The 20819-nt window shown below is 46.9% G+C and overlaps 1 protein-coding gene across 1 annotated transcript in view; it reads right to left on the bottom strand.

Moving 5' to 3' along the window:
• LOC130125490 (tripartite motif-containing protein 67) overlaps positions 1-20819 on the bottom strand; it is a 72816-nt gene that overhangs the window by 24141 nt on the left and 27856 nt on the right. The window contains exons 4-7 of the mRNA XM_056295065.1: positions 15907-16017; positions 3829-3982; positions 1913-1996; positions 617-780 (exon numbers count right to left, since the gene is read on the bottom strand). Of these exons, the coding sequence (XP_056151040.1) occupies positions 617-780; positions 1913-1996; positions 3829-3982; positions 15907-16017 (513 nt within the window). The remainder of the gene's footprint in view (positions 1-616; positions 781-1912; positions 1997-3828; positions 3983-15906; positions 16018-20819) is intronic.

Raw genomic sequence — 20819 nt, 5'->3', positions numbered from 1 at the left:
GGACCTGGTATATATCCGTGAAGACGTTTCGCCTCTCATCCAAGAGGCTTCCTCAGTTCGTGCCTTTCTGACTAGACCAAGCTAGTCTGACTGGCTGGTGATGAGACTCTGAATTTATCCTCTTGGAGTCGTTGTCAGAACTACTCTTTGTGTCCCGAAATCCTTTACTCTCAGCTTGTGATAGGATGGACAAAAGAAGCGATATAAAGATAACATCAAGGCCCACATCAAAAGGTTTGGCATCGACCTTAACACCTGGGAACAAGCAGTAAAAACAGGGAGGCCTGGAGGCTGGCTGTCTGTGGTGGTGCTGGGCCCTACAACCATGACCTCCAACATACTGCTGAAAACAAGCGCAGACTCAGAAAGGACCAAGATATCAGAAAGGCCCAAACCCAATCCTCAACCACCTCTTCACACCCTTGCCCACATTGCCCCAAAATATGCAGCCCCAGGATCGGCCTGTACCCCCACCTGAAGACCCACAAGGACCTAGAAGGACAGTCATACTCGACCCTGAGTGACCGCCGACGATGATGGTGTATATTTGCATTTGTGTGTGTGTGTGTGTGTGTGTGTGTGTGTGTGTGTGTGTGTGTGTGTAAATGCAACTGACCCTGAACTGTCCACCATTGCCATCATCCAGCTCTAGCACATAGCCCTCAATTGGGTTGCTGGGAGGTGTAATAACCCTCCAGGCCAGGGTGGCACTGTTGTTCCTTGTGCAGCATTTCTCCAGCTGCAGGAGGGGCGCTGAGGGCACCGAGGGCACGGACTCTGCTGAAGGGAAGAATGGATAGATGGATATACAGGAGAGGGGGTGTAAGATGCAAAGGAGATGGAGATTGTGTGACAGAGATGGCGATAGCAAACCAAAAGGAAGCACATGGACGAGAGCAAAAGTAAGAGAAAGAAAAGATAGAGAAAGGACGAGTAAGTGATTTGGAGAGAGGAGAAGGAGAAAAAGGGTATTAAGTGATGGAGCACAGAGAAAGACATCTGGTTATCTCTGTGTGGACTAATGCGAAATATACAGAGATTTACATGGATCTAGAGGGAGATCAAGAGACGGAGGACCCTAAAGGTGACAACTGGGTGTGTTTAGAGGACAACAGCTGGCAATCTGTGAAAGCTTAAGTCATGCCATGTGACACGTTATACCGATACAGTAACAGGAGTACTGGCGCTGACTGAAGTCAGTCCCGATGTGAACTGGATGACAGACACATTTCTACAGTCATACATACATATATACGTAAAAGACAACACAAAATGTAAGGAGTGGAGGACACAGTCAAATCCAGTCAAATCCTCTAAGTCAAGAACTGAGAGGAAAAAGTCACAGTAAAATAATTCGAGAAAGCCTAGAAAGGGAACATACTTGAATGACTGGGAGGGATGTGGACTGCAATAATTCTGGGAGTAGTTCATGAGAACTTGTGTAGCCATAGTAGCTCTTTGATTCTCGCACATCCGAAGGATGAAAAATATAATGAAATCAATGATTTATTAGCAGTCTATTTTTTAATCAATATTTTTATGTGAAAAAATGTGATAAATGGTTTGTTGAAATTTGTGAGCAAAGGTTGACTTGAGAAAAAGAGAGTCTCTCGGGACTACAAATGCAGTCGGCACCGTACGGAGGTATTTGGGGGGAAGCATCACTTCTCTGTGCAGGCATCATTCATGGGGTGAGTGAGGACACTGGAGAGATAAACTGCGGACATCGGGGTTAACCATGCAAGGGATCGAGACCAGAAACACACAGGGTAGAGAGATACGAGAGTCTGAATCGAGTTTCCACCACCTACATGTCTGTGAGACGGTTACAAGGACCAAGGGGAGAGGAAGGGAGAGGGGGGGGGGGGGTACAAAAAAAAGTTTATTGTGAAAAGTAGTGTCTCTGAAATACCTCCTGGTCTCTCCCCCTCTGTGTCGGTTTCAGCCTCAGCACCTGCTGCGTGCATGTGTTTCAATAAAGGAGCCTCCTGCACATCTGCAAATATGATGTTGGATTGGCTGTTTTAAGCAAGGGCATACAAACAGAAAACGGCACACAGACAGTGCAGCGGCTTTACCGGCGGCGAGCTCAGACGTCATATTCTGTCAGTGTAAAGCAGTTTTTTTTTTCTTTTTAAATCGGACTGTACATAATCAACATCGTGACATATTCAGACCAGTGTGCCGGAGATGGTGCGAAAAAGTCAGCTGTGCCTCAGTAGGTGTACCTAGATTATGTTCTATCTTTGAAATATTCAAAAGCCATCATTATAATGCCGATAACGCAGTAACTACATACCGTGGAGGCATGCTACAAGGCCTCACACATCCTGTCCTGCCTGTCCAGAAACACGACGCATTTCTGTACCGCTTATAAAATCCAGCAAAGACTAATTCTGCTTCATCCCCGGCCTGTAACGGGGCCAGGAAACGACAGCTTTTAATGAAGAGGAATGAGGCAGGGTCGTCCTGTGAGCCAGAACGCCTTCTACAGAGGCTCCTTGATGTCACAGTAACTCAAAGCCATCAGGAGCTCTGTGTGCAGCCACGCCGTCACGTGTGCAGGATGAAACTGTGCAGATGGGTTTCATGCTGCTGCTTTGTCGGAGCCTCCGAGAACAAAGTGGAGACAATCAAAGCCTCCTTCTTCTGAGTCGCCAACTGTTCTTTTTTTTATTTTATTTCATTCATTCATTTATTTATTTATTTTCGGATTGGCTTCACAGGGGCCCAAATTTAGAGACAGTAACTGGGCCTTCAAACACTACAGCACAACCTGGGCAACGTCCAGTCAGATTTAGTTCAAATTACACTTTATTTGCTTTATTTTACATAATTTGTTTTCTTTCTTTATCCCCCCCCCTTTTTCCCCCCAATTGTATGCGGCCAATTACCCGACTCTTCCGAGCCGTCCCGGTCTCTGCTCCACCCCCTCTGCCAATCCGGGGAGGGCTGCAGACTACCACATGCCTCCTCCGATATATGTGGAGTCGCCAGCTGCTTCTTTCACCTGACAGTGAGGAGTTTCACCGGGGGGACGTAGCACGTGGGAGGATCACGCTATTCCCCCCAGCGCCCCCCCCTAAACAGGCGCCCCGACCGAGCAGAGGAGGCGGTAATGCAGCGACCAGGACACATACCCACATCCGGCTTCCCACCCGCAGACACGGCCAATGACTTTTAATGACTGCTGGATCGCCACTTTCTCTGATTGTTGGGCATATCCTCCCCGGCATTGCTGGGCTCGTTGTGGGAGCAGGTGTCAAACAAAACATGCAGCAGAATATTCCGACCGTTGGCAAACTGAACCTACAGCATCTGGAAAAGTGAAAAGGGCAATATCTTTTCTGCCCCACAAGAGCAGAAGAGACACGGAATTTACAGAGTGTTTATGACCATCCTGCATGTTAAATGACATCAGAGATACTATATGTGAGTGACCTCTGGGGCAGTAGAGGAGTGTATTTACATGGCAGCCATGTGTACTCATGCACGCTCACTGACCCGCCGCTGCATGGAAGACAGCAGTGAAGGATGTAGTAGCTGGCCACACTGTAACACAAGTTAAAGACAACGCCAAGGGCAGCAACGCTGACAGTATTTCAACGTTGAAATATGAAAAGACAATTAAAGAAGAAATACTAAAGCACGCGGTGAACTTGTTTTATGGCAAGACTTGAAACTTGAAATACACATTATCATCTTCCAAACAGCCTCGCGGAGGAAAGAGGTTTCAAGAGATGTCTCTATCTCCAATGGACTGAGCTTTAGAATGGCCGTGTCTGTGTGTGTCTGTGTGTGTGTGTGTGTGTGTGTGGACAGATTTACCTTTGCTCTGGGTGAAATCCAGCTGTAGGATTGTTTGGAGCAAGGAGTCAGTGTTGAGCGTGAGATCAAATTCGGGGCCCACCTTGGGCTCCAGGGCCCCTTTCACCCACTGGTCCTGAGACGATGTCACCCGCTTGATCAGAGCATCCGAAATCTATATAACACACACACACACACAGACACACACAGACACACACACACAAAGGTAAGAAGAGAACTGCATCCGGGCATCCAGGTGGCCTGGCGGTCTATTCCGTTGCCTACCAACACAGGGATCGCCAGTTCGAATCCCCATGTTACCTCCGGCTTGGTCGGGTGTCCCTACAGAAACAATTGGGGCCGTGTCTGCGGGTGGGAAGTCGGATGTGGGTTGTCTGTCCGGGGGACGTGGGGGGATAGCACGATCCTCCCACACGTTACGTCCCCCTGGTGAAACTCCTCACTTTCAGGTGAAAAGAAGCAGCCGGTGACTCCACATGTATCGGAGGAGGCATGTGGTAGTCTGCAGCCCTCCCCGGGTCAGTAGCAGGGGTTTAGCAGTGCCCGGGACGGCTCGGAAGAGTGGGGTAATTGGCCAGATGCAAATCCAAAAAAAAAAAAGAAGAGAACAACAAACAGGGAAGGAATACACACATCCAGGGAAAGACAGGCAAAGAAACAGAGGTGTAGGAAATCACACGGAGGATGAAACAAACGCACATGGAGACTTAAGAGCAAATGAGAATAGCTTCACTTGGTTCACTGAGACGTCTTCATTGAAGCAATGCATGCTGGCCCTCCCTCTGCGCTCATGCAGAGTGAGTTTCCCCCCAGGGTTACTCCATTAGCCCGGCCTCATTGTGTTTGACAAGTGAAATATTCACATAAGCAAAATATTCAAAGATAGGAACTAGACCCCGGTTTGCTTGTAAGGGCAAATAACAGCCTGAGAAAAGGCTCAGTGGGTCAATAAACTGAATTACATTGATCACAGGGATTCAGTTGACGTCTTTATCCTCTGTAGCAGAACAACAGCCAGTTTTTAGAAATCCATCCCCGGTCATACATATGCATTTCTACGCGTGCATGCACATCAAATTAACTTCACTCTATTTACTCTAGCTAGCTGCTGCACATCTTTACCCTATTTACTCTAGCTAGCTGCTGCACATCTTCACTCCATTTACTCTGGCTAGCTGCTGTACATCTTGACTCCATTTACTCTAGCTAGCTGCTGTACATCTTTACTCTATTTACTCTAGCTAGCTGCTGCACATCTTTACTCCATTTACTCTAGCTAGCTGCTGCACATCTTTACTCTATTTACTCTAGCTAGCTGCTGAACATCTTTACTCCATTTACTCTAGCTAGCTGCTGCACATCTTTACTCTATTTACTCTAGCTAGCTGCTGTACATCTTTACTCCATTTACTCTAGCTAGCTGCTGCACATCTTTACTCTATTTACTCTAGCTAGCTGCTGCACATCTTTACTCTATTTACTCTAGCTAGCTGCTGTACATCTTTACTCCATTTACTCTAGCTAGCTGCTGTACATCTTTACTCAATTTACTCTAGCTAGCTGCTGCACATCTTTACTCTATTTACTCTAGCTAGCTGCTGTACATCTTTACTCTATTTACTCTAGTTAGCTGCTGCACATCTTTACTCAATTTACTCTAGCTAGCTGCTGCACATCTTTACTCCATTTACTCTAGTTAGGTGCTGCACATCTTTACTCCATTTACTCTGGCTAGCTGCTGTACATCTTTACTCCATTTACTCTAGTTAGGTGCTGCACATCTTTACTCCATTTACTCTGGCTAGCTGCTGCAAATCTTGCTGAACTCACAGATGCTCTCAGCTTACGTGCGGCACAACGTGTGAACCTTTTATGATGCTTTTAGGTAAGATTTACTACGTTGTCAATATGTCATAAAATATTCAGGTGGAACCGGGAGATTGTGTGTGTGTGTGTGTGTGTGTGTGTGTGTGTGTGTGTGTGTGTGCGTGTGTGTGTGCGTGTGCGTGTGTGTGTTTCTCAGGACCTTAGTTAGCCTTGCTATTTAGCCCCTGAGACTCTGTCTCTACCACTACTGGGATTTAAATGTGTGTGGTGGTCGTCAGCCAACAAGCCTTTCACTCCAACCAGAAGCATTTTTTTTAATGTAAGTCATCAGTGCAGCAACTACTACTACTACTACTTTTGCTTGCTCCCGTTAAGGGTCGCCACAGCCAATCGTCCATTTCCATCTCTTCCTGTCTTCTGCATCTTCCTCTGTCACACCAGCCACCTGCATGTCCTCTCTCACCACATCCATAAACCTCCTCTTTGGCCTTCCTTTTCTCCTCTTCCCTGGCAGCTCCATATTCAGCATCCTTCTCCCAATATACCCAGCATCTCTCCTCCACACATGTCCAAACCATCTCCATCTTGCCTCTCTTGCTTTGTCTCCAAACCGTCCAACCTGCGCTGTCCCTCTAATGTACTCGTTCCTAATCCTGTCCTTTTCATCACTCCCAGTGAAAATCTTATCATCTTCAACTCTGCCACCTCCAGCTCCACCTTCTGTCTTTTCATCAGTGCCACTGTCTCCAAACATATAACATAGCTGGTCTCACTACCATCTTGTAAACCTTCCCTTTAACTCTAGCTGTTACCCTTCTGTCACAAATCAATCCTGACACTCTTCTCCACCCACTCCACCCTGCCTGCACTCTCTTCTTCACCTCTCTTCTGCACTCCCTGTTACTTTGGACAGTTTTTCCCCCCAACTTTCCCCCTTTTTCTCCCCAATTGTATCTGGCCAATTACCCTGCTCTTTTTTGAGCCATCCCAGTCGCTGTTCCACCCCCTCTCTGCCGATCCAGGGAGCGCCCCACCGACCAGCGGAGGCGCTAGTGCAGCGACCAGGACACATACCCACATCTGACTTCCCACTAGCAGACACGGCAATTGTGTCTGTAGAGACACCCGACCAAGCCGGAGGTAACACGTGGATTCGAAGTTACTTTGGACAGTTGACCACCAAGTTGACCTCATCAGTGATGCAACTAATACGATTTAACAACATGTCTGTCTGTCCTGATCAACACCATGTCTGTCCTGCTCATCATGTTCCCCATGAAAAGAAGCGGCTGGCGACTCCACATGTATCGGAGGAGGCATGTGGTAGTCTGCAGCCCTCCCCGGATCAGCAGAGGGGGGTGGAGCAGCAGCCGGAACGGCTCGGAGGAGTGGGGTAATTGGCCGGATACAATTGGGGAGAAAAAAGGGGGGTAAATCTAAAAAATACATAAATAAATATTAAAAAACCAAATACACATTTATTACACATGACACAATTGTTTGCAAATGAAGACAAGAAACTGAAAGTAAAGTTCGACAGAAGTGTTACTTTAAAATTACTGCAGTATTAAAGACGTAGCTTGCTGTGGTGGGGTGAGTTGCAGCCTCAACATGACCTGTTCCAAGCCAGTCACGCCGACTCGAGATGGGGGAAACCACACCCCATTCCACCGCGCTCTCCAACACGTTCCTTCAAATGGTTCTTGGCTAGCCTCTAAACTGGGATTCCTGTGCCAACACTACCTCCAACAGCACCTCGTGGCTGTGCTTTGATAGATTGTATCCAATTAATATTGTAGTGAATTCAGGGGGCAGCTGGGATTGCCGCAGTCAAGACGCGAACCCATCGACTAAAGGGTCCACGCCGTTGCCCAAGGGCTAGCGAGTCTAGCTATCCGTAGTCATTACAATATAAACAACATTTTACATATTCTCTTGATGTAAATAAGACACAATGTATCTGTTCACATACAGCATTTAATCTATATGTGTAGATGCATTGCATACATGAATTGCTGACCTGTTAAAGGTGCTAGTGCTAGCTTCCCTCGGAGCCATCTGTAGTGCAGGAGTGTACTAGGAAAGAAATTCAGCCCTTGATTTATCTGCTGGGACCGGGGGGTCAGTGAGGGTTAGCTACATATGTCCAGTATATAGTATAGTAGCGTGTTCAGGTTCACGGAGGGGGGGGGTATAAGTAGTAGTTGTATATAGTTGAGCGGGATGTTTTGCAGTTCCGGTGGGGTGGTCCACTGTTGCCGGGTCAAGGGTTAGTGGGTCGGGACTTATGTGTGAGAGAGACGACCTGTGGGATTAATGGTGATATGTACGGTGAGGCTGTGGCCGACAACAGCCGTGAGTAAAAGCAACACTCAGTTGTAAGATTTGAAGTGTGTTCTATAATAGCAGTGAACACTACAACTGGTGTCAGAAGTCAACTCGATATTACTTTTACTACTTTATTGATCCCTGTGGGGAAATTCTTCCTCTGCATTTCACCCATCCTAGCTGTGTAGCTAGGAGCAGTGGGCAACCGTCGTGCAGCGCCCGGGGATCAACTCCAGTTGGTCTCGCCATGCCTCGGTCAGGGGCACAGACAGGAGTATTAACCCTAACATGCATGTCTGTTTGATGGTGGGGGAAACCGGAACACCCGGAGAAAACCCACGCAAACTCCACACAGAAAGGACCTGGGATGACCCCCCCAAGGTTGAACAGACCTAGGATCTTCTTGCTGTGAGGCGACAGCGCTAACCACTGAGCCACCGTGCCGCTATGAGCCGGAGAGCCAACGCTATCCGTTGACTGGTTGACTGGACACTAGCCAGCTATCTTTACTGCTGGAGATGGAGCCTTCAGTGCACATAAAGATGGAGGGAGACCACAGGCATGCATATGATGGTGCCGCAGGATCGTCGGGAGGACAACGCGTGGCCGGGGATAATTATTGGAGGGGTACCGAGGTGAAACGAGAGCCTACACCCATGGGAGAGCCATGCTTAGCAGCTGCTGGGGGCTCAGAGTTCGGCTGCCATTCTGTGCCTTGCGCCACAAAGCCCGCCGGAAAAGCCGTCAGAGTTTCGGGCACTGAAGTAAACAAAGATGGCGGCGCCCTGGAGCTGCATAAACCATCCATCCATCGGTTATCCGAACCGCTTATCTTGCTCTCAGGGTCGCGGGGGATGCTGGAGCCTATCCCAGCAGTCATTGGGCGGCAGGCGGGGAGACACCCTGGACAGGCCGCCAGGCCATCACACCTCGGGACAATGTAGTACGGCTGATTCACCTGACCTACATGTCTTTGGACTGTGGGAGGAAACCGGAGCACCTGGAGGAAACCCATGCAGACACGGGGAGAACATGCAAACTCCACACAGAGGACGACCCGGGACGACCCCGAAGGGTGGACTACCCCGGGCTCGACCCAGGACCTTCTTGCTGTGAGGCGACCGCGCTACCCACTGCGCCACCGTGCCGCTGGCTGCATAAACCGGTAGGCATAATAAAAAAAAAACACCCAAGTATACCGGCAAATCGGACTGGGAAGCTTTCCATGCCCAATTTGAACTGTTAGCCCGGGCGAGTGCTCCTCTTGAACAGATTTGCTGACCACTAGAGGGTGCTGTGCCTCGCAGAAACCTGAGAGGGACGTTTAGTAGGAGGCACTCACCACTGATGTATGGATACACGGAGGACAACACATAACGTTAGAGGTGAGGACATTCCAACGCTAGCTAGCTATATAGTTAGCCTAGTTTTACTCATGACCCTTTTAGGACATGACTAATCCCTGGAAATGCAATCGCTATTTGCTGGTACCCTGCCTTTCTCACTGAACACTGCCTTGCTCCACCTACACGCGCAGCACAGGTGCACCGTGGGTCTGGACGGTTTGGAGTTGGTTTACATTTGGAGTGCCTGCTTCCTTTTTTCTTTTTCTTTTTTGGCCCCTCCTTCACTTTTTGACATTTTCTTTGTCCATGGCTTTCTTTGGCTATTGTCATTGCCCGATCCGTTGCGGAAACCCGATTTGTTCAACGCATGCGCGAAAATGCGTCTACTTCCTGTCACCGCTGTCGTTTCACAACGTTGTTGAAAAGCGTCTTCTCCGCCTTGAAATCGTGGATTCTTTTGCCTTACATGAAACATGCGGGTCACTCGGTTCCGTAAATTGCTTCGACTTACTGCCGACAGGAAGTAGACGCGTTTTCGCGCATGCGTTGAACAAAACGGGTTTCCGTAACGGATCGGGCAGTGACAGCCATCCCACTGCTGCGCGTTGCCTTTGCGTCAGGGACGTTAACGTGCACCAACTAACTTGGTTGTGATTGGCCAGTGAGCCCAGTCCCAGAACGCGCACGCAGCACGCTCTCATGCGCACCCCGAATGGCAGGCACACAGAGCCCTGTGCGGGTTTATTGATGGTCCACCAGCCCACCGCTGCAGCGGCCCACCGGGAATTGTCCCGGCATGCCCGATGGTCAGTACGCCACTGTGTGTATGTGTATGCATATGCGTGTGTGCATGTATGCGAGCAATGGAAGGCGTTACATATCGCGGGTGACCTTTCTCAGTTGGATGTACATGTGTACAGATCAATAGATCAATGCTCAGCGACTGGTCGTCCTGTGCTGTCGAATAGCTTAACGGGTCAGGTACGTTTAAAGCAGAGTATCCCCGATATCAGCAGCAACACACGGGCTACATGCTGTGCCAGTGTGCTCATGTGCATACTGTATACGGCTGCAGGCGAGTGAGTGTGTGTTTGTCTGTGTGCGCACTGGTGCGTGTGTCTGTTCAGTTATCTAGGTCATGCACCAGTGGAAAGCAAAGGTTTCCTCCATCGGCAGTGGAATATCTCCAGCTGTGCCCCAGAGACGGACGGCAGACTCTCCACACTTGAACACTCATCTCCTCTTTAGCCAGCAGGAACAACATGTTGACCTCACTCAATCCCCACTTCCAAATTTACATTTTTAGTTTTGAATATTTCAGAAAATTTCAGCTAAGATTTTTTTTTGGAGCTGAAAACCACATATGCAATTTAAACCATAACATCCTCAATTTGAGCTCGAATAAAAGTGCTGTACATCAAGTGAACGCTCGTGATTCACGGATTTCAGTGGCGTACGTCTGCCAGAGTGTTGCAGACACACTATGAAATGTGCTGCAAAGAAAGCCTGAAAAAAAAGATGACAAGGGATCTCAAAGGCCAGAATCAGTGTCCTTGCCAGTGATAAGTACAGGATTTGTGCATTTGAAGAATGGTGTACAGTACATAAACAAGAGAATTCTCTCAGATTCTTTATGCCGTGTTTAGGGGACACGTTGATGTGCAGATGCTTTGCAATATAATGTGGACGGCTAGCTTAGTCATTAGCTTAAACCTAGACCGAGTAGAAACCGTGTAAAACAAGCCAAGAAAGCAATGACGCCAACCCTCTTCATGAAACACTTGCAAAATAGCACAGCTTCATCAAAGGCCGCCCCAACGTAGATGCACCAGGGAGCGTTTTAGTGGGCCTTGGATTACATGTTTTCCCTTCCAACAAGCAAATCTGATTCCTTTCTGAAGCAGTGGGGAATTATCTGCATATTATGTCAGATTCAAAATCATCATCAAATTCTGTTTCATTCAGTATGTAAGTCAGCACACTAGGTTACAAGGACTCGCCGGGATTCTCACACAAAACGCTATGATGTCTAACATGACATTATAAAACAGAATATCTAGCTTTCAAGAGAGGAACAATACCAAGGGAACGCTGGTTATTTTCTTTGCAGAGTATAAAAAGAAAAACTTGTAGTTTCAAAAAAGGAAAAGCCTGCAGAGGGTCCAACATATTCCAACATCTGGTACAAAACATACTGCATTAGCAGGACTATATACAGTATATATATATATATATATATATATATATATATATATATATATATATATATACACTACCGTTCAAAAGTTTGGGATCACCCAAACAATTTTGTGTTTTCCATGAAAAGTCATACTTATTCACCACCATATGTTGTGAAATGAATAGAAAATAGAGTCAAGACATTGACAAGGTTAGAAATAATGATTTGTATTTGAAATAAGATTTTTTTTACATCAAACTTTGCTTTCGTCAAAGAATCCTCCATTTGCAGCAATTACAGCATTGCAGACCTTTGGCATTCTAGCTGTTAATTTGTTGAGGTAATCTGGAGAAATTGCACCCCACGCTTCCAGAAGCAGCTCCCACAAGTTGGATTGGTTGGATGGGCACTTCTTTGAGCAGATTGAGTTTCTGGAGCATCACATTTGTGGGGTCAATTAAACGCTCAAAATGGCCAGAAAAAGAGAACTTTCATCTGAAACTCGACAGTCTATTCTTGTTCTTAGAAATGAAGGCTATTCCATGCGAGAAATTGCTAAGAAATTGAAGATTTCCTACACCGGTGTGTACTACTCCCTTCAGAGGACAGCACAAACAGGCTCTAACCAGAGTAGAAAAAGAAGTGGGAGGCCGCGTTGCACAACTGAGCAAGAAGATAAGTACATTAGAGTCTCTAGTTTGAGAAACAGACGCCTCACAGGTCCCCAACTGGCATCTTCATTAAATAGTACCTGTTAGAGCCTGTTTGTGCTGTCCTCTGAAGGGAGTAGTACACACCGGTGTAGGAAATCTTCAATTTCTTAGCAATTTCTCGCATGGAATAGCCTTCATTTCTAAGAACAAGAATAGACTGTCGAGTTTCAGATGAAAGTTCTCTTTTTCTGGCCATTTTGAGCGTTTAATTGACCCCACAAATGTGATGCTCCAGAAACTCAATCTGCTCAAAGAAGTGCCCATCCAACCAATCCAACTTGTGGGAGCTGCCTCTGGAAGCGTGGGGTGCAATTTCTCCAGATTACCTCAACAAATTAACAGCTAGAATGCCAAAGGTCTGCAATGCTGTAATTGCTGCAAATGGAGGATTCTTTGACGAAAGCAAAGTTTGATGTAAAAAAAATCTTATTTCAAATACAAATCATTATTTCTAACCTTGTCAATGTCTTGACTCTATTTTCTATTCATTTCACAACATATGGTGGTGAATAAGTGTGACTTTTCATGGAAAACACGAAATTGTTTGGGTGATCCCAAACTTTTGAACGGTAGTGTAGGTTACTGTGGTGATGCCATTCCAGACCCTAAGGGGAGCCCCGACTGAGTTTTAAGCCTCAGCTGAAGAGCAGCCACAGGGGCCCTGTCTGGGGGCCCTAGGCTCTGCACCGGATCAAAAGATGGAGTCAGTCTCAATAAGAGCCTTCTAACACATAACTCAGTTTCAAAAACAGATCAGTACGTATTTTAAATGACTTCTGTACCAAACAGAAAACCAGTGAAGAGGTGCCAGAGAGGGAGTGACACGTTTGCATCTGTTGGTATGAATTAAAAATCCTTGCTGCAGTATTTCAGTGAGATGCATGAAAGAGACTTTTAAGAGTATAATGATGAGCAACGCATGCTGGCATGACATGGTAGGTAAATGTTGTCAAGACCATCCCAGTATGATGACTTCTTCCAGTACAGTTAAAGCTCTGGGGGGCAGGACTGCTATTAGCTAATTTGCTTTATTTAGCTATGTATCTATTTATCTATGTATTTATTTATTCTGAAGTCAAGTTATGTAATCACTTGCTATCAGATAAGGTAAATAACTGTTTATGTTTAAGTAGCCAGAATTCATTCCACAACTTTTATTGTACGAACAGTGTTTTAAACCAGGATCACTGATTTAAAACACTGTTCTGAACAACACTGTGGGTGAATGTGTGTATGCACTCAACAGCGTATTCTGAAACCAGCAATAGTTAATAATCCCTTTCACTAATGGTAACTTCCAACTACCACGTCTTCAGAAACTGGTTCCGGTACATATTGGATGAAGATGTGCGGCTATCTCAGGGCTTGCCTTTCATTCCCTTTTCGTTCATCAGTTACTGTCCACAGCGTGCATGAGATTTTGAGGCTGGCGAGTTCGATTTGGAGTTCAGAATTCTGTTTTAGTTGGAACGAAAGGGTTAGATATCACAACCAACACTTCACTGGAGGACACAGGAACACATCTATTCCTGTCTCCCCTTTATGCAATGAGCAGTGAAGCAAGCAAAATGAGACCAGAAGCTACGTAAGAGATGGCAACAATCATGATAAACACACGACACCCCCCCCCTCTCTCTCGGCACCACAGAGTGTACTTTACCTACCAAAAGAGGAGGGAGGGCAAGGTTCAATGCTCTAGAGAGCAGAGTAGCAGCTTTTAGACTACAGTTCATACAGTGTTACCTCACAGGAACTCATGACGTGCTATGGAGACCTCTCAGCAGCATTATTTTAAAGAAGATACAGGGTTTGGGTTTAGACTCCTCTTTGTTTCTAACAAACTGTGTTTTTAAGAGCATGCATGACCTGCCACCTTTTTATCAAGGACTGTTTAAAACCTGGACTCTTTTTAAGTGGTGCAGACTGGAGCCTACAGCATCTCTGTTTTGGCTCCTGGGACAGCCTCTAATCCATGGGGCCAGGCTGGACGTTCAGGATGACAGCAAACCAGGTCTCAACCAGAGGCTATGCTCAGCAGGAGCTGTTAAATTGAAGCACACTGTAGATGGTGCAAGGTCCGAAGCTTCTTGACACAGAGGCAATGGCTTCACTGCTGGGCTTGAGGTCAAGCAGACACACCAGAGACCATTCTGAATTCTGAATGCATGGCTTAGAAGACTCACCGGGGAGGAACTGGACATGCCGCAGGACTATGCCATTGTGGCCGAGACTCCTGACAATGGCGATCCTTTCCCCGAGTCGGGTCTCCAAATGGACCAGACTGGACTAACGGGACCTTTGCTGGTCTCAAATTTGACTACTAAAATGGACCTTTACATGATAGATGGAAAAGTCTTGTACAAGTGTTCTGTTGTAGCCATGAACGAAAGAATGCTGAGTGAGCAAAAGGACACTGTCTGGAGAACAAAGCTAAAAGTGGCAGACGATTGTGTGGAAGGTATTGTATAAAGCCAGTGTGGAGGGCGCTGTATAAAGCCCCGCTGAACAAAAGGTCAGGTGACTTGCAGTGGAGGATCCTGCAGGGAGCGCTGGCAGTTAATAGCTTCATTTTTAAGATCAATCCAACTGTTGCTGTTAGGTGTCCTTTCTGTCAGTCGCCAGAGACAATTTTTCATGTTTCGTGGAATGTGAAAGACTTCAGGTGCTTTCTGAAGATCTACAAATCGTATTCTCACACTGTAGTGAAAATGGAATGAAACTGTTTTTATCTTTGGCGCTGGGTACAAGAGAAAGGATGCGGAAAAGTGGCAACTGTTAAATTTTGTAGTGGGACAAGCTAAGTTTTCAATTTAAAAAAGTAGGAAAAGTCAAATTAATAATGGTTCAGAGGAAGATTTACTTCTTTTGTTCATCACAAGGGTGAAGGCGAGAGCCCGAGTGGATTTCAGTTTCTTTACTCTGATGAACAAACAACCTAGATGAATTTATTGCACAGTGGTGTTTCACTGCAGCCATTTGCTCAGTCAATGAGGGGCAATTGGTATTTAATTCTGTTTTTGCATAATATTTGTTGAACCCTTCATCAATAAGATGAACTGTATGCAGTGTTGTTTGACAAGGTTAATTGCTGATGGATTTTTTTAAATTTTGGCATTAAAAAAGGTCACGAAGACCTTTGAGCAACTGAATACAGGTAAGGTGCAAGAGTGTCCGGTGGCCGTAAAATATTGTTTACTATGGAACACAGGGCCCTAGTATTCCCTTCGCCTGATCTAATTAAATTATAAGATGATTTAGCTGTGGGAAGAGCCTCCTTATAATGAAGTATGTGGTCGTTATACATGTCTGTATGAATCCAAAGGAATTGAATCGAGTGCAACTGGACTTGGCATATATCCGTGAAGACGTTTCGGAGGTTGCACTCGATTCAATTCCTTTGGATAACCATGACCTGGATGAATGAGAACATTCACAGACATGTCTTTATGAACAACAAGGCCAGTTTTCGTGTAAAGGCGTTCCAGGCGACGGCCTTTAGCTTTAAGCTGACATAGTGCAGGTGGATAGGAATTCTCTCATCTGACACTCGTCTCAAGCGTCATGTTGCATCTCTACCTTGACCAATCGTTGACCTGTTTGCTGAAATGTGTTTGCAAATACACGTGCATACACTTACACACACACACACACATTTACCAACAAAAACAAAAGGACAGTTGGGTACCTGTAAGAATCCACTGGGGTCGTTCTCTTTAATGACCTCCAGACAGTACTCCATCATGCCTGTGGTCTGACGCAGCTTCATGGTGCAGTGGGTGATCTGGTCCCGCACCACCTGACAGGGACACAAACACATTGCTGATTAGGCTACACCAAAATTAGTAGCCTAATTATTTTTGTGCATTAATGTAATTGTTCTGCATTGTCCATGAATCGCTTATCCTGCTCTCAGGGTCGCGGGGATGCTGGAGCCTATCCCAGCAGTCATTGAACGGCATGTGGGGACCCATCCTGGACAGGCTGCCAGGCCATCATACAGGGCCAACACCTACACACACATTCATACCTAGGGACAATTTAGTACGGCCGATTCACCTGACTTACATGTCTTTGGACTGTGTGAGGAAACTGGAGCCCCGCAGGAAACCCACGCAAACACGGGGAGAACATGTTAACTCCACACAGAGGACGACCGACCAAGGTTGGACTACCCCATGGCCCGAACCCAGGACCGTCTTGCTGTGAGGCGACTGCGCTAACCACTGCGCCACCGCTATATAAATGTAATTATTAAAGCAATATTTTAGTGGTTTTAGGAAATGTACTGGTGCAGCAACAAGTCTCTTTGTAGCATCCATAGCTTCCACATCAGGACTTCCCAACTCGGGAAATGGGACCATCAGAGGAGCTCGTGAATGCACTTTTGTTAACCCCAAAAATATTGAGACAATCCACTTAAAATAACTGTCCAGACTATCAGAACTGGCTGTCTTTTACAGAAACAATTTAACTAACTAATCAATTACCTAGACCTTACTTAATGGTTGAGCTAGTTAGCATGTCTAACCGAACTGACACCGACGTTAATCAATATATCAATGCCTTGGCGTTGGTTATAGCTCACTGAGGCCGAGGTGGTTTACAAATATGTTTTGCATTGTAATATTTGTAAATCACTTCGTTGTTAATTTTTTGACAGTCATGTCAATAACTGACTTCTTGACTTTGTGTCTTAATTTGAATTGGACAATAAGAGAAAATGGGCAAGTTTGAAATGTTCGTGGAAAAGTAAATGGTGTATGTGTAAGTGTTGCACCTCGGAAATAAGCAGCATGTTCATGTGAGGTGATTTCAACACTGTTAGGAGCCTGGAGTAACACACAGACAGACAAAAGGTGTTGACATGTCACTCCCGACAGGGCAGTGAAAGGAACAGCTCCTTCCCATCTCCAGGCCATGGTCAAGCCCTACACCCCACCCGACCACTTTGTTCTGCCGCCTCGGGACGCCTGGTTGCCCTGTCGCTCAGAGGCCCCTGCTGCCAATCGACCCGGTCCCAGCTCTTTTCTGTCCTGGCCCCACAGTGGTGGAATGAACTCCCCACTGATGTCAGGACAGCGGAGTCGCTGCCCATCTTTCAGCGCAGGTTGAAAACTCACCTCTTCAAGAACTACAACCCTGTTACTTGTTCTTAGCACTTATTGTATTCACTCATTTAAAAAAAAATCTCTTTCTTGCGCTTTAACTTTAGCACTGGTTTTGCTCTTAAATGCTTGTTTAGAGACAGGATGAACTTATGACCTCTGATGACTAATAGTTCTCCTGATTTCCTACGTTACATGCACTTATTGTAAGTCGCTTTGGATAAAAGCGTTGGCTGAATGACTGTAATGTCTCTTTTTCACTACTGACTCACACTGACGTTAAAAAGAAAGCCAAGGCAGAATCAGACCACGGCTATGTTTTTACACCACCACTGGGATGATGAATAAAATGTTCCACCCTGAAGCTGGTCCTCACAAATGCCAGAAAAAGACTCCATCTAATTTATCTCATCTCATCATCAGCCACTTCTCCGGGGTCGGGTCGCGGTGGAAGCAAACTAAGTAGGGCACTCCAGACGTCCTTCACCCCACCAATGCCCTCCAGCTCCTCCTGGGAGATCCCAAGGCATTCCCAGGCCAGATTGGACATGTAGTCCCTCCAGCAAGTTCTGGGTCTACCCCGGGGTCTCCTCCCAGTCGGACGTGCCCGGAAAACCTCCAAAGGAAGGCGCCCAAGAGGCATCCTAATTAGATGCCCGAACCACCTCAACTGGCTTCTTTCGACGCGAAGGAGCAGCGGCTCTACTCCGAGCTCCCTCCAGATGTCCGAACTCCTCACCCTATCTCTAAGGCTGATCCCAGACACCCTACAAAGGAAACTCATTTCAGCCGCTTGTATCCGCAGTCTCCCCCTTTCGGTCACTACCCAAAGCTCATGACCACAGGTGAGGGTTGGAAAGAAATTTGACAGGTAAATTGAAAGCTTTGCCTTCTGACTCAGTGCCCTCTTCAACAAAATGGTCCAGTACAATGTCCACATTACTGCTGATGCTGCACCAATCTGCCTGTCAGTCTCCCGCTCCAGCCTACCCTCACTCGTGAAGAAGACCCCGAGATACCTGAACTCTTTCACTTTAGGCAACAACTCATGCCCAACCCAGAGGGCGCAATCCACCATTTTCCGGTAGAGAACCATGGCCTCAGACTTGGAGGTGCTGACTCTCATCGCAGCCATTTCACACTCAGCTGCAAACCGCCCCAGTGCGCGCTGGAGGTCGCGTTCTGATGAAACCAACAAAACCACATCATCTGGGAAGAGCAGAGATGCAATTCTGAGGTTCCCAAAACGGACACACTCCTCACCTTGGCTGCGCCTTGAGATCCTGTCCATGAATATCTCAAACAGAATCGGAGACAAAGTACAACCTTGGCGGAGTCCAACACCCACCGAAAATGTGTTTGACTTTGTGCCGAGAATACAGACACAGCTCTCACTTTGGCTATACAAGGACTGGATGGCTTGTAGCAACTGCCCCGGTACCCCATACTCCTACAGTACCCCCCACAGAGTGCCCCGGAGTACACAGTCATTAGCCTTCTCCATGTCCACAAAACACATGCAGACTGGCTGGTCAAACTCCCATGCCTCCCTCAGCACTTCCGCAAGGGTAAAGAGTTAGTCTGTTTTTCCATGGCCAGGAAAGAATCCGCACTGTTCCTCCTGGATTCAAGGTTTGGCAATTGGTTGGAGCATCCTTTCCAGCACCTTAGTGTAGACTTTCCCAGGGAGGCTGAGCAGTGTGATTCCCCGATAATTGGAGCACACCCTCCGGTCCCCTTTTTTAAATATGGGAACCACCAACCCAGTCTGCCACTCCACAGGTACTGTCCCTGACCTCCACACGACAATGAAGAAGCATATCAGCCAAGACAGCCCAACAATGTCCAGAGCCTTCAGCATCTCAGGGCGAACCTCATCCACACCCGGCGTCTTACCGCCGAGGAGCTTCTTAACTATCTCCGAGACCTCTTCCAGGGATATGGGTGGGGCTTCCCCTGAGTCTTCAAACTCTACTTCCTCTACTGAGGACGTGTTAGCTGGGTTCAGGAGCTCCTCAAAGTGTTCTTTCCACCGCCTGACAACATCCCCAGTCCGGGTCAGCAGTTCCCCTCCCTGGCTGAACAGAGACTGAGTCTAACCCTGTTTCCCCTTCCTGAGTCGCCGAATGGTTTGCCAGAACTTCCTTGAGGTCAACCGAAAGTCCTCCTCCATAGCCCCTCCGAACTCCTCCCACACTGGAGTTTTTGTTTCCTTGGCCGCCGAAGCCGCAGCCCTTCTGGCCTCCCAGTACCTGTCTTCTGCTTCAGGAGACCCCCGGGCCAACCAAGCCCAAGAAAGCCTCCTTCTTCAGCCTGACAGCTTCCCTCACCGCCAGTGTCCACCAGCGGGTTCTTAGGTTGCCACCTCAACAGACACCGATGACCTTATGACCACAGCTCCTACCTGCCACATCTGCAATAGAGGCTTTAAACATGGCCCACTCACACTCCATGCCCCCAGCCTCCCTCAGGATACAAGAGGGTTTTTTTTTTATGTTTTGTCAAGATAAAGAAGAAATGACGGTTAGCTTCAGTAGGACCAGACAAAAATGAATGAAAAGGAAGTCTGTCTCATTTCCTCTGTACTCACATCCTTCTTTATACATCCCACGCTCCCACACACACACACACACACACACACACTCACACACACACACACACACACACACACACACACACCACACACAGTAAGATCAAATCAAAATGCAACACGATATGAAGAGAGAGGGGATGGAGGGACGGAGGGCTGAAGGAGGCAGAGTGTAGAGTGAAAGTGAAACAGAAAAGCAAAGGGGTAAATGCAAACATCCCCCCCCTTCTCTTGCTCTCACCTTCATTCTCTCTTTCTTTCTATTAGCTAGCCTTTCTCCACCTTCCCAGTCTATCTCTCTCTCTCGCTCTCTCTCTCTCTCTCTCTCTCTATCTATCTATCTAGCTATCTAGCTATCTGTCTATCAGTCTCTCTCTGTCTCTTTATCAGTCTCTCGCTCTCTGTATCCGTCTCTCTTGTCAGTTCAAATTCAATTCAATTCAATTCAATATGTGCTTTATTGGCATGACATATGTGTACATATTGCCAAAGCATGTCTCTCTGTCTCTTTCTCTCTATCTAGCTGTCTCTATCTATCCATCTCTCTCTATTTAGCTGTCTCTCTATCTCTGTATCTATCTATTTATCTCTGTCTCTCTATCTGTCTCTTTATCTGTCTCTCACTCTCTATCTGTCTCTCTCTCTCTATCTAGCTGTCTCTCTCTCTACCTCTGTATCTCTCTATATCTCTAAGGCTCTCTCTCTTTCTCTGTCTCTCTCTCTCACCCTCGTATATACACGCCCCCCCCCCCCCACAAACACACACAGCACATGGTGTGTGCTGGCAGGGGAAATGGGGTTTGGACGGGTGTCAGAGCCAGTCATCTGGGCTAATTAAAACTCAGTGAAGTGTCACCATCTTATTAGTCTTTGTTTACAGCAAGTGTACCTGTTGTGTGTTCC

Source organism: Lampris incognitus, chromosome 15 (assembly GCF_029633865.1).
Source record: "Lampris incognitus isolate fLamInc1 chromosome 15, fLamInc1.hap2, whole genome shotgun sequence".
NCBI lineage: Eukaryota > Metazoa > Chordata > Actinopteri > Lampriformes > Lampridae > Lampris > Lampris incognitus.
The sequence above is the reverse complement of the archived record's forward strand: the minus strand, read 5'-3'. Positions and strand labels throughout refer to the sequence as shown.